A 14,725-nucleotide genomic window follows, 5' to 3' on the forward strand; every position below is an offset into this window, starting at 1 on the left:
ATTATGTTATGCATTTGCGAACAATTACATCGTTAATTTAAAGGCTTTTTGTATTCAAAAAGCCATTTCCGTTCCTAGATTTGGGTCAGTGTGGCTGCTACGCACATAGAAATCCTCGCCCGACTGATTGTCATTCAATCATTAACAGACACACTCCAGTCTCTGGCCTTCAGACATGCTGTCTGTCTCTTATTTTTTCCTATCGCTACTATAATGGCCTCTCTGCTTCAGAATTGGTAGACCTCGATACATCAGGCAACGCCGATCCGCTCGTCCTTCTAACCATCTCTCGTCACCCATGTGTCTGTCCAACCGCCAGCTAACACCTTCATTCCCGGTGCTTCACCCCACCTACCAGACCATTCGATCTCTCGATTATTAAAGAAAAAAAAACCATTAGCTCACACCATTTACAAATAGGAGAATACCAAAAGGAAGTGCATTCTGTCTTTGAGAACCTTTAGCAAACTATTCTTATGAAGTCTATGGAAACTTGTTCCAAACTCTGTTAGTTGAACTAAAAATCTTCTGTCCATAGAATGTACGTTTACCATTGGGTGTTCAGAATCCTTGAATAAGTATGAAAGAATTGACCTCATCTCTCTCTCTCACTGTCTGTCTGTCTGTCAGTCTGTCTGTCTGTCTGTCAGTCTGTCTGTCTGTCTGTCAGTCTGTCTGTCAATCTAGCTACCTATATGGCTGTCTGTATGACTCTGTCTGTCTATCTATCTATCTATCCATCTATCTATCTATCTATCTATCTATCTATCTATCTATCTATCTATCTATCTATCTATCTATCTATCTACACCTCTCTATTCCACATGCCCAATCCCAAAGTGATTTAAAATAGTATGATTAATCCAAAAATAAAGCATTTTACAACAACAACAACAACAACAACAACAACAACATCATCACCAACAACGCTATGTTATGTAACATGTAATGTCTTCCATTATTGTTCTTCTGTCCCACAGCTGATGCAGACATAAACAATGTGACCGAACACATCGGTCACGTGGTCTCCATCAACCGAACTAACGTTGATCTTCTTACAGTGGCCCCTCACTATATCGGAAGCAATTTCCATTGGGTTTCAAATCAAACGGTAAGGACTTGTTTCATTTATTTACTTTATATGTATGTATGTATGTATGTATGTATGTATGTATGTATGTATGTATGTATGTATGTATGCATGTATGTATGTGTGCATGCATGCATGCGTGTATATATTTACACACACACACACACGCACGCACGCACACACACACACACACAAACACACACACACACATATATATATGTATGTATATATATACACATATATATATTTGTTTGCTGAGCACAGTACATATTTTTATACGCTACTAATAGTTTCATGCAACGAAGACAACATAAGCACCATTTCATAACACGTCTGGTGTCTTCTTGCAATCTTCAGGTTGTGGTCACGTGGTATATATATATATATATATATATATATATATATATATATATATATATATATATAAAAGTTAAACCGACGATATGATTACTGAACACACGAGAAAAGGGGAGAAAGTAGACATCAAATGTTGAAGAGTAAAGCACTGAGAAACGAATGGCAAAGGAAAAACAGGAAAAAGAAAAAAAAAAGGAGGGGGATTAGAGTTATGTCTCTTTTGATCGTAAAGCCATAATAAAACTGAACGGAGAGGAGTCTAGAGTCTGCGGTATAACCGTTCAATCTGAAGAGATTGGTATTTTCCAATTTGCCAACAGGAACTTATCCATATGTGTACATCGAATATGTTTCTGTATCTGTGATTTACTGGAATCACATGTTAATGGATCAGATAAAATGCTGCTTGTGTCATTTTCACGTTCTCATTGCATGAAATTATTAGTAGCTTATAAAAATACATACAGTGTCTATTAAACAATATTTATGTCTCGATAGATGGAGTAGCTTTTCGTTGATCCTATCTCCACGAAATAGTATCTGTCTGTCTGTCTCTCTGTCTATATATGTATGTGTGTGTGTGTGTGTGTGCATGAATGTATGTATGGTAAAGAGTTTCGTTGAAGAGATTTTCCTCACATGGTGCATTGTAGTAAAAAATATATAATAAAAGAACGGAAATGCTCACAATTTAATATTTCGTTAATATATATTTTATAAGATAGGATATTTAAATAATATACCGGTTTCGCGTTTTGCTTATCATGATTGCGAAATCGATGAAGGTATTGCAATTTCGTTGTGTCTTAAGGCGTTTTTAGGCTATGTTGTTAGCATGAGAGCTTGTTCGTATATATATACATATATAACCATATTAATCTCAAATTTGTTTTTCCTCCCGTTGCTCTCACCACCACTACTTCCATCATCATCATCACCCCCTAACCACCACCACCACCTTCATCGTCATCACTATTAGCACCACTGCAAGAGTCCCCTTCCTCCACCACCTCCTCCTCCTCCTCCACCTCCTCTTCCTCTTCTTCCTCTTCTTCCTCTTCTTCCTCTTCTTCCTCTTCCTCCTCTCCCTCCTCTTCCTCCTCTTCTTCCTCTTCCTCTTCCTCTTCTACCTCCTCCTCCTCCTCCTCCTCCCCCTCCTCCTCTTTTCCTCGTTGTCAGCGCAGTCATCCTCTTCTCCCCCTCCTCCTCATCTCCCTCCATCTCCTCCTCTCCCTCCTCCTCCTCCTCCTCCTCCTCCTCCTCCTCCTCCTCCATCTCCTCTCCTCCCACTTCCTCCTCCCCTTCTTCTTCTTCTTCTTCTTCTTCTTCTTCTTCTTCTTCTTCTTCTTCTTCTTCTTCTTCTTCTTCTTCTTCTTCTTCTTCTTCCCACCACCACCATCATCATCATCATCATCATCATCATCATCATCATCATCATTCGAATTCAGTGTGGTACTCCACTCACTCCCGTTCTGGTAGCTGTTTAATGTAGCCGCGTTGCTGAGTATCAGTGAAAGCACCACTGGCTCTCATCCTCTCATTGATTACAATAACAGCAGCAACAACAACGACAACAACAAAATTCGTTTCAAATTATGGCACAAGGCCAACAAGCTTAGGTGGGGGGGGACAAGTACTAGTTACGCACCGGACCCCCAGTGCGTAACTGGTACTTATTTTATCGATCCCAAAAGGCAGAATTTGAACTAAGAACGTAATAACGGACGAAATACCACTGAGCATTTTGTCCGGTGTGCCATCTCGCCACCAATAGTAGTAGTAACTACGCATACGCCTTTAGTTACATATAATTCAATTAAGTTCTGTTTTATTTTTTGTTGATTGCTTTTTTTCTGTTTTGTAGCTTGCGGCAGATCAACTCGCAAACACAGCCATCTTTAATTCCACAGCAGTCCATGCTATTCCAACAATTGCCAATTTTATTACAAATACTCTGCTGAATATGGGAGGAAATTTACCAGTCTTCAACATCAGCACCAACAATTGGCCGTGGCCAAAATTAAGAAATACTGCTGCCGTCAGTGGTAAAACTTTCGCAACGGTCTACGTTTTATCATTTGCATTCCTTGTTTTATCGAATGGAGCTGGAATACAGGTTGTAAAAGACTATGAGGTGAGTTTTGCATTCATAGATTTCGATCACTAATATCTAATGCATTGTTCGTAACGAATAAATGTAGTGGATTTTACCAATAATTTGGGTGTCTGTAACATTGTTACTAATAATTTACTGGTCTGCACTAGTAGTACCTATAATATAACGGACTTCACATTTTGTACTTATAATGTGGTGGACTGTACAGTTTGAAATCAATATGGTGGACTGTACAATTTGTAACATTAACTCAACCACACTCCAAGTTATTTGTAGAGACAGTCACCATATTATACAAGTTCTCTCTCAGTGTAAAGTATATAAATACAAAACGTCGAAGAAAGAAATTGTACTTAAAACTTAAATGTGCTCACATAATTATATCAGGTACCAGCTCTTCAGATGTCGGAAATCTGTAGTGTACATGTATATTTCTAGACTCCATTTTAATCATTTATTCATTCGTTGTTCCATATATGGAAGTAAAGCATATTAAAATATTTCTGTTTCCAATTACATCGCATAATATTCCAAGTTCTGTTTTTATTAACTTTTTATATTTTTTTTCTCATTTTCACCCGCAAAATCAGTTTAATATCCGAAGCCAACTCCGAGTGTCAGGAATATCAAATTCCATCTACTGGGCTGCCAAAAGAACTCTTGATCTGGGCAATGCTCTGATACCCGTAATCTTTCTTCTAATTATAATTCTTGCTTTCCAGGTAAGCCTTGCCTTTTGATTTTCATTAACATTGCCATTGTTTCATTTATCGATATATATATATATATATATATATATATATATATATATATATATATATATATATATATATATATATATATATATATATACATATATATGTATGTATATATATATACATATATATATATATATATATATATATATATATATGCACACATACATACATACATACATACATACATATATATATATATATATATATATATATATATATATATATATATATATATACGGGAACGTAAACACACCAGCATCGCTTGTCAAGCGATGGTGGGGGGGGGCTAAACATAGACACGCACACACACACACACACACACACATACACATATATATATACGGCAGGTTTCCTCTTAGTTTCCGTCTATCAACAAATCCACTCACAAGGCATTGGTCAACTCGCAGTTATCGCAGAAGGCTCTTTTTTTGCGAAGTAGCGTTCTGTAGGTTAGAACCCAAAATGAAGTGGTTGCCAGCCGTACTTCTTAGCCACACAACCATACCTCCGCCCTTATCCTTTCTTTTTGTTTTATTCTCATCTATTTTTATTCTAATCTCTTTCCAGGTTGACAACCTAAACAGTGCTGGGTCGATCATCTGTTTGATGCTCATATGTTTCACGTACACCGCGTGCAACCAACAATTCAGCTACATCTTATCTTACGCGTTTAAGAATTTTGAAAGCTGTCAGTCCGTTTCACCGAATTTATCCTCAACGGTAAATACCTATTATTGATGTGATAACATGAAGCCTTCACTGCCATCTCAACCTTAACCATCACTTTAACCATCACACTCACTTGTACCGCAACCTTCACCTTCAACTGCATCAGCCTTTACAGATTCATTTTGGCTTTCATCATAACCATCACCTTCACCTTAACCTTAATCTTCACCCTAGCATTCATTTAAAACTTAGCCTTCACTTTAACCTTTAGCAATCAGATTATTCTGCCAAATGTAATGCTTATTTATTCACATTCTTTTGAATCAATCATGCATTATTTCGTTGCTTCACGATGTCGATGCTGTGACTTGTAAATTTTAAGAATGACATTGTAGGTTAGGTGTAAAAGGATGGATCTGGCCGGTTTCAACATAAGAAGGCGGGGAAGATACTGAGATCGGATTTGACCTGTTGAACTTTAACCTGGATCGGATATGACCGGTTACTTTAACCACGATCCTCACCCTCACATAAGACCTCACACAAGCACTCTCACTCAACAATGTTCTACGAGGGAGCTTTCACTTGGTCACTTGATTTGTTAGAAATGACAGTCAAATCTAACTCAAATTACTCTCAACAGTATTTAAAAAGGAATAAAAACAAACGGAATTCGATTGATGGAAATAGCGTGTAAGCCCATAAGCGCATATGTATATGTGTGTGTGCATGTGTGTGTGTGCATGTGTGTGTGTGCATGTGTGTGTGTGTGTGTGTGTGTGTGTGTGTGTGTGTGTGTGTATGTGAGAGTGTCCATTTATGTGTGGTGTGTATGTCATTGTGTTTGTCTCCCATCTGCTGCTTGATACACAGGTGTTGGGTAGTTTCCACCCACCTAAGCGACAGATGAAATATGTACCAGACCGCAAAAGAAAAAAACAAAAATAAAAATAAAAATAAAAGAACTTGCGTCGATTTTTTTCGGCTAAATCCTTTCAAGGCGGTGCTCTAGCATGGCCGCAACCCAGTGACTCTAGCAAATTAAATACTACTCAGTTAGTTACCGTAAAATTCGTTGGATATATTTCTGCGCTGATTGGACAACTGGAGTCCACCTCTCACGGCTTAAATTGATATTAACACGGCCATTTTGTTTTTATTTCAGATCGCTCTGTTGCCTTCCTATGCCGTGATGTTTCTTTATATGTTCCAATATGTCACAGCTTCCAAAGCCATCCATTACGTCTGTTCCATTATTTTCCCTCCCTATATTATTTTTGGCGGGATTTTCTTTATAGTAATGGTAAGTCTAACATCACCATAACCTTTACACACACACACACACACACACACACACACACACACACACACACACACACACACACACACACACACACAACGAAAAATCTTCATAAACCATTCCTCAGAGTTTCTCTCGTAACAGTTAATCGAACAGTTGTGACAATCCAAACTAATAAAAGAACCTATTTTATTTTCATTTTCCATAATTCAAAATTGAACACCGAAAGAGCTTACACACAATACGACAGCTTCATTCCAAAACAGTTCTATATTTAAGAGATGAGGAATTATGTACATTATTTACGTTATTTACATTTGACGGATATTTGTCCTCATCTTGTTTGTTGTTAACACAACGTTTCGGCTGATATACCCTCTAGCTTTCATCAGGTGTCTTGGGGAAATTCCAAACCTGGGTTCTCATTCCTAAGGTATTCTAAGATGTTGTTATTATTATTATTATTATTATTATTATTATTATTATTATTATTATTATTATTATTATTATTATTATTATATGTATTGAAGCCGATATGTATTGTGGGAAATTTTGTTTTTGACTACATCAAGTCGACCAAAATATTCATCGGCATACCTTCGGCTCTACGTTCTGAGTTTCAAACCCCGCTGAAGTAAACTTTGCCTTACATCCATTCCAGGTCGATAAAATAAAGTACGAAGTACTGAGGTCAAGGCAATCGACTTCCCTTCAAATACTTGTTGGTCTTGAATCCCGCAATGGACGGGGCTCAAGAAAAAAAATACATATAATGCCAAGAGGTTGTTGGGTATGACGTCAGAGGCCTCGGTGCGTTGATACAAAATCTTGGGTTATAAAGGAACGCGTTCAGCATTAATTTTTATACGTGTGTTGCCATGATAAAGTGACTGTTTCTGCCACCGCTGTAATATATCTTCGTCATTTTGTTCTTTGTGTTGTTTGTTATTTTTCTTCACATTTATTTCGATTTCTTTTCTTATGCAGGTTCAAATGAATTACAACTTTGAAAATAAAACGGTCGATGTGGCGGCCCCGATAGAAGACTTTTTCAAATGGGATAATATGGTTTTATACTCCATACTCATTGTAGGTACCTTTTTTCTGTGATACACATTTATCTATACATCTGTTAACATATCAAATGGTTTTCATTGTGTCTCTTGTATTATGGTGTGCCAAACATAACTCGTTATATTGCACAACACACAGAGCCTGATAAGACCTATACAAGCCCTAAGCACTTGAAATATTTTGGTGCAACCATATATATTGCGTGTTCGTCTCTCTTTGCCATCTGTGATTTTATTTTTGATCTTCTATATAAATGAAGATATTTCCTCCGTTTGGCTTCTTTTCTTGCTACAAAACGAGAAGTTACATCGCGGAACAGTTATTTTAATGAGTTGTATTTATTTATCACCTGATGAGGTACATCTGCACCGCCGGATGCTCCTGAACCAGTTGTTGAGTGTCCCACCCATGAGGAATCGATATTAGATGTACAGAAACAATTGTCGCGATTAATAATAAATTCTCTGCGCGTGGTTGGACTCCCTAAAACACCTCTTTTAGCTTGATAAACACTTGAGAAATTGCTATTTATTTTTCAGACGATATTTCACCTTATATGGATGCCGTTTCTGATAAACGCTTTAGATATATGGAAAGCCACTGGGAAACTTAGGCTAGCGTTTGGTTTGAAGCCACTTCCGATCTCGTACGACGCATTGAATGATAGCACGGCTGAGGAAAATGAAGATGTTTTGGAAGAAAGACAACGCGTGGACAACATAGTTAAGAAGAAAGAGGTGAGCATGAAAGGAATTTGGAGTATTTTTACACCTTTTTACAAGTTCGTTAACCAAAACATAAAAAGATGTCTGTCTGTCTGTCTGTCTGTCTGTCTGTCTGTCTGTATGTATGTATGTATGTATATATGTAGATGGGGATGTGCATGTATGTATGTATGCATATATATATATATATATATATTGACACACAAACATGCACACACTCACACATCTTCAAATATTAATGGAACAAGGGATATATATTCACACAGTATTCAGTAATTTATATTTCCATTCACATCCATTGCTGTGTTTATCTATCTATATCTCCATCTATCTATCTATCTATTTTCTCTGCGTATACCATACCATGAGGTCATCTTGAAATAGGAGTTGCTTATCTATTGGTAAATAACCCAAATTAGTAATAATAAGACAATTAGATTATAAAATATACTTTTTACATTTCATTAGAAAAATGTAAATTAGTAAACTCCCTGATAACCAGGAATACTTGCTATTCCCCAATATATTATATATATATATATATATATATATATATATATATATATATATATATATATATATATATATATACATATATATATATATATATATATATATATATATATTTATAATGGAATAATTACTATGAAGCATTGTGTAGAATATATTGTATAAAAGATCGTGAGTAAGACCAAAACAATGCGAAGTAAATACAAGGTAAATCACTAGAAAACAAGTATGTAAATTAATGTAGACTTACTTTGTATTCAATATTTCGGGGGTAATATTCTCCTAGATATCTAGACAAAGTCTGCAGTACCCCACACACGCACAAAGGCATTCACATACAATATACAATGCCATATTCGACAGATGCCTTCTGTCAATAAATTTCCCCATTGACTTAAAATGACATCCACAAAATGATCAACTGTTCTTTTTCCACAGTTTCCAATGGCTACAGTGCAGAAAATCAGCAAGATCTTCGGCCAACCCGATCATTTATGCTTTAAAAGTAAGAAAGCACACAAGAACATGAAAGTGGCCGTGAATGACGTTAGCTTTTGCGTAAAGGGCGGAGAAGTTCTCGGTCTTTTGGGACCGAACGGTGCTGGTAAGACCACATGCATTTCCATGATGTCAGGCGAATTGGGAATTGACAAAGGAAAGGTGAGCAAAAATCTTTCTCTATCGTTCTCTCTCCCTCACTATCTCCCTCCCCTCCCTCCCTCTCGTTTCAAAACATCGTGGCACTCCGTCGGTTACGACGAGGGTTCCAGTTGATTAGATTAACGGAACAGCCCACCCGTGAAATTAACGTGCAAGTGACTGAGCACTCTACAGACACGTGTACCCTTAACGTAGTTCTCGGGGAGATTCTGTGTGTGACAAAGGCTGGCCCTTTGAAATACAGGTACAACAGAAACAGGAAGTAAGAGTGAGTGAAAGTTATGGTGAAAGAGTACAGCAAGGTTCGCCTCCACCCCCGACCAGAGCCTCGTGGAGCTCTAGGTGTTTTCGCTCAATAAACACTCACAACACCCGGTCTTGGAATCCAAACCGCCATACTGCAACTGCCAGTCCGCTGCCCTAACCACTGGGCCATTGCGCCACCACAGTTACAAACCATAAGGACTGATACAAATAGCGACGTTTCTTCTGTTATTGCAGATATTCATCCGAGATCAAAACCGCGAGGAAGAGTTTTTCAGTGAGATAATTGGGTTTTGCCCTCAACACGATGCTTTGTTCCCTCTGTCAACCCTCAGGGAACAAATCCAGTGTTATGCTGAAATACGGGGGATTTGCAAAGAGGATATTAATACTATTGTGGATTAGTAAGTACTTCTGTTTTGTACACACACACACACACACACACACACACACACACGCGCGCGCGCATACATGCACACGCGCGCGCACACACACACACATACATGCACATGGACATAAACACATACATACATACAAGTTAATTCGAAGACTACAGATCCAATCCATCTCTGGAACTGTAAAAATCTGCAAACTTTTCCAGAAGTTTATCATTTAAATATATATGAGCTTGTCTATATATGCAGCTATATGCATGAGAATACATACATAAAACATACAAATTTGCACATCCATCCAGCCATCCATACATACATACATGCATACATACATTTGAAAGACACTGCCTAAATACCAATCTTGAGAAATTAGGCTTCTCAAAACCAGAAAGGAGAAAGCTAATTCGAGGACTACGGATCCAATCCACCATTGGAACTGTAAAAATCTGTAAAAATCTGTAAAACTTTCCAGAAGTTTATTACAATTAATATTCCATTATCTAAATTCATAGATGCATAGCTTTTATGAAATTAAAAGGCGGAGATTTTCTCCGATGACAAAAAACAACATTGATCATCTGAGCATTCTCAATACATTCAAATCTGTCTGAATGTTGTATTGTTTATAAACCATTACATACTGTGACAATTATTCGAATGGGTTTATAAACAAACGGTACAAATACTATGTAATGTAAGTTACCAGTTATTCTATTAAACCAGAATTGTTTTGCCATTTCTCCTTCACCAGTTATTTAGAAACGATGAATATCAAAGAACACGCCAATAATTACACATCTAAATTGTCTGGTGGAACCAAACGGAAGGTAATTTAGAATTTCTACTTTTTTTAATCCTAGCTAATGTTCAAAACGGCATCAAAAGAGCGAGTTTCTAATTTTTGTTACTTTATTTTTCTTGCCCGATATACCCGTCAGTGTTTTCTCGAACCTTTGTGCATATTTAGAACCAAGATTTTCTTAGTTTTACTGGGCCTTCTGGTGGAAAAGTAACTGTATGATGCATGCCAAAAATTTCTCCCTAATTTTTCTTTTAATAACGGAAAACTCTTGTATTTTAAAAGCGCCAATGAATCCAATATATTTTCCTATTTCTCTTTATTACAGACAAGTTATATCATGAGCATGATAGGTAATCCACATTTTGTCTTGTTTGATGAACCTTCGACTGGAATGGACCCGAAATCAAAACGTTTTATGTGGTAAGTAAGGATTTTTGATTAAATTCTAAATAAAACGAAGTCCTAAGCTGGTCAGCTGATCATATTATTGGAGTCCCTTCCTGAGATTTCGTTTCAAGTACTCTGTGAAATCCTATCCCTTACATCTAAATTTGTTTACAATCCTCACAATATGATAAAGCTTTGTCACTGGAGGAGAAGGTAAACTTAGACAAATATTTAGTCGATAGGGTCTGTGTTGGGGTGAAGGAAATACTAAGAATATCATGAACATGTACCCGGACGTTATGTATATAAATTGTGAGGCACGACTCAAACAGCACCGGGACAGCCCACAACTGTCGCTTGTAGAAACTGTTCAGTCACAGACAACGCTGTTCTAATAGGGCGGATAATTAAGAGCTTCATTCGAGATCATAATTAACTGAGAGAAGCCTCAATCACAAGATTAGTATAGATTTCAACTCTTTAGCGGAATCGTTAGCAAACCGGACAAAACGCTTAGCTGTATTTCGTCTGTCGTGAGTTCAGATTCCGCCGAGGTCGACTTTACCTTTCATCCTTTTGGGGTCGATAAAATAAGTACCATTTAAACAGTGGGGTCGATATAATCGACTTAATTCCCTTGTTTGTCCTCTCTGTGTTTCGTCCCTTGTGGGCAATAAAGAAATAAGAAATTAATTTTTAAAAAAGGCGGCGAGCTGGCAGTAACATTAGCACGATGGGCCAAATGCTTAGCAGTTTTTCATCTGTCTTTACGTTCTGAGTTCAAATTCCGCCGAGATCGACTTTGCCTTTCATCCTTTCGGGGTCGATAAATAAAGTACCAATTGCGTACTGGAGTTGATCTAATTGACTGGCCCCTTCCTCCAAAATTTCGGACCTTGTGCCTAGAGTAGAAAAGAATATTGTGAAAAATGTTGTTTTGGAATATATATTACTATAAATTTTATATTTCGTTAATATAGAACGTATTTCTTACATTTTTTTTTGCAGGGACATCATTAGTTCTAACTTCCAAGATTCTTCAAAAGGAGCCATTTTAACCACCCACTACATGGAGGAAGCAGATACTCTTTGTTCGAGAGTTGCCATTATTGTCAATGGAAGAGTGCAGTGAGTCTCTCAATATCATCGTCTCCATTAAGGTGGTGAGCTGGCAGAAACGTTAGCACGCCGGGCGAAATGCTTAGCGGTATTTCGTCTGCTGTTACGTTCTGAGTTCAAATTCCGCCGAGGTCGACTTTGCCTTTCATCCTTTCGGGATCGATAAATTAAGTACCAGTTACGCACTGGGGTCGATGTAATCGACTTAATCACTTTATCTGTCCTTGTTTGTCCCCTCTATGTTTAGCCTCTTGTGGGCAATAAAGAAATAAGAAACGTGTGTATATGTGTATGTATATAGACTAAAGCAGGGCTGGCCACCCTGAGGCCCGTAGGCCGCAGACTTTTATCTTGTGTTTAATTTCAAAATAAAATTGTTTGTGTAAAACATTTGCTTCAAAATAAATTGAAAGTTTGTAAGTGGCAATAAAGCAAAGGCCTACAATTTTATAATTTTAAACAAACGAAAAGTATGAAAAATTCTTGATTCTGTAGTTTGGCTATTTCACTATTAGTACATAAAGTATACAAGTAGCCCTCCAAAAACTTTCTGATTAAAGTGGCCCGCGATGTAATTCGAGTTGGTCAGGCATCGACTAGAGTATCGACTGTGTGTGTATGTGTGTGTGTGTGTGTGTGTGTGTGTGTTAGTGTGTCTGCGTTTGTTCCCCCAACATTGCTTGACAACCGATGCTGGTGTGTTTACGGTCCCATAAACTTAGCGGTTCGGCAAAACAGTTCGATAGAATAAGTACTAGGCTTACAAAGAGTAAGTCCTGGGGTCGATTTGCTCGACTAAAGGCGGTGCTCCAACATGGCCGCAGTCAAGTGACTGAAACAAGTAAAAGAATAAAATAATATATATATATATATATATATATATATATATATGTGTGTGTGTGTGTGTGTGTGTGTGTGTGTGTGTGTGTGTGTGTGTGTGTGTGTGTATTGTATTTATGTGTGTGTGTGTGTGTGTGTGTGTGTGTGTGTGTGTGTGTGTATTGTATTTATGTGTGTGTGTGTATCATATATAAATATTTACCACTACACATAAGGCGGCGAGCTGGGCGAAATGCTTAGCGGTATTTCGTCTGTCTTTACGTTCCACCGAGGTCGACCATGCCTTTCATCCTTTCGGGGTGTGTAAAATAAGTACCAGTTGTGTACTGGGGGTCAATGTAATCGACTTATTCCTTCCCTTGAACTCGCTGGCTTTGTGCCAAGAATTTGTCATTCATATGTAGTTAGCAGACATGTTTATGTGTGATAATGATATCTGCAGATGTGTCGGCTCCACACAACAACTGAAAGAGAAATACGGTCAGGGATATCAACTGGAAGTGAAACTAAACGTAGAAAACCAATCAGACATCGACAAAAGTTTCAAGAAACTGGAAGACCATTTGCTTACATTGTTCCCGTCAATGACAACAGCCGAAGCCATTACAGAACGAAGGACGTACAAAATCCCCTCAAACGAAGCTGCGCCGTTATCGGAGTCATTTGCTATGTTACAAGAAGGTAATTTTAAGCGTTTTCTCTCACTCCCTATGTCTGTCTGTCTGTTTATCATTTCTTTTAAATCATTTTGTTTTGTGATTTTTGTTCAGTATGCTTATGGGTCTTTCTTGACTCTAAAGAGGTTTTGTCTCTCTATATATATATGTGTATATATATATATATATATATATATATATATATATATATATATATATATATATATATATATATATATATATATATATATATATATATATATATATATATATATATATATATATATATATATATTTATATATATTTATATATATGGATCAAGCAGTTTGATTCAAATTCCTTAATGTTTTCAGTTTCAAACGTGATGCTAGTCTTCGGCCGTTGCATTTCTAATTCCAATGGTTGAAGATTAGCATCACGCTTGAAACATGAAGTACCAACGAATTTGAATCAAACTGTTTGATCCATACATGTAACTCCCAATAAATGTGTTGAGTGCCCTTCTTTCGTTTGTCTGCTCACTCGTATATATACATACAGATATATATATATATATATACTACTGCTGCTGCTGCTGCTGCTGCTGCTACCTGCTGCTGCTGCTAGTGTACAAGTGTTAGTAAGGTTTTCTATGCTTTCTTATCGTGTGTTTCCTTTTTTCTTTTCAGCGAAAACCAATTTTAATATTTCTGAATACAGTTTCAGCCAGTCGACCCTAGAACAGGTGAGGTGTTTTTGATTATAGGTTAAATAGACCTGAGAGAGAGAGAGAGAGAGAGAGAGAGAGAGAGGGGGGAGAGATAAAGAGAAAAAGAGAGAGCAACAGAGAAAGAGTCAGAGTGAGAGGTGAGAGACGAGAGAGAAAGAGAGTAAAAATGAGAAAGAGTGAAAATGAGAAAGAGACGTGAGAGAGGGAAGAGAGAGGGAGACACAAGAGAGAGGAGAGAGAGATGAGAGAGAAAGACGAGAGAGAGACGAGAGAGAGAAAGACAAAGACGTGAG

The 14,725-nt window shown here is 37.3% G+C and overlaps 1 protein-coding gene across 2 annotated transcripts in view; it reads left to right on the forward strand.

Moving 5' to 3' along the window:
* LOC106870134 (cholesterol transporter ABCA5) overlaps nucleotides 1-14,725 on the forward strand; it is a 46,958-nt gene that overhangs the window by 31,782 nt on the left and 451 nt on the right. For both annotated transcript variants that reach the window (XM_089338529.1, XM_089338530.1), the window contains exons 18-31: nucleotides 981-1,111; nucleotides 3,312-3,581; nucleotides 4,154-4,285; nucleotides 4,889-5,041; nucleotides 6,156-6,293; nucleotides 7,278-7,379; nucleotides 7,904-8,101; nucleotides 9,038-9,259; nucleotides 9,761-9,927; nucleotides 10,670-10,745; nucleotides 11,046-11,140; nucleotides 12,116-12,235; nucleotides 13,509-13,747; nucleotides 14,392-14,447. In XM_089338529.1, the coding sequence (XP_089194655.1) occupies nucleotides 981-1,111; nucleotides 3,312-3,581; nucleotides 4,154-4,285; nucleotides 4,889-5,041; nucleotides 6,156-6,293; nucleotides 7,278-7,379; nucleotides 7,904-8,101; nucleotides 9,038-9,259; nucleotides 9,761-9,927; nucleotides 10,670-10,745; nucleotides 11,046-11,140; nucleotides 12,116-12,235; nucleotides 13,509-13,747; nucleotides 14,392-14,447 (2,099 nt within the window). The remainder of the gene's footprint in view (nucleotides 1-980; nucleotides 1,112-3,311; nucleotides 3,582-4,153; nucleotides 4,286-4,888; nucleotides 5,042-6,155; nucleotides 6,294-7,277; nucleotides 7,380-7,903; nucleotides 8,102-9,037; nucleotides 9,260-9,760; nucleotides 9,928-10,669; nucleotides 10,746-11,045; nucleotides 11,141-12,115; nucleotides 12,236-13,508; nucleotides 13,748-14,391; nucleotides 14,448-14,725) is intronic.

Source organism: Octopus bimaculoides, chromosome 20, assembly GCF_046866305.1.
Source record: "Octopus bimaculoides isolate indiv1 chromosome 20, ASM4686630v1, whole genome shotgun sequence".
Taxonomy (NCBI): domain Eukaryota; kingdom Metazoa; phylum Mollusca; class Cephalopoda; order Octopoda; family Octopodidae; genus Octopus; species Octopus bimaculoides.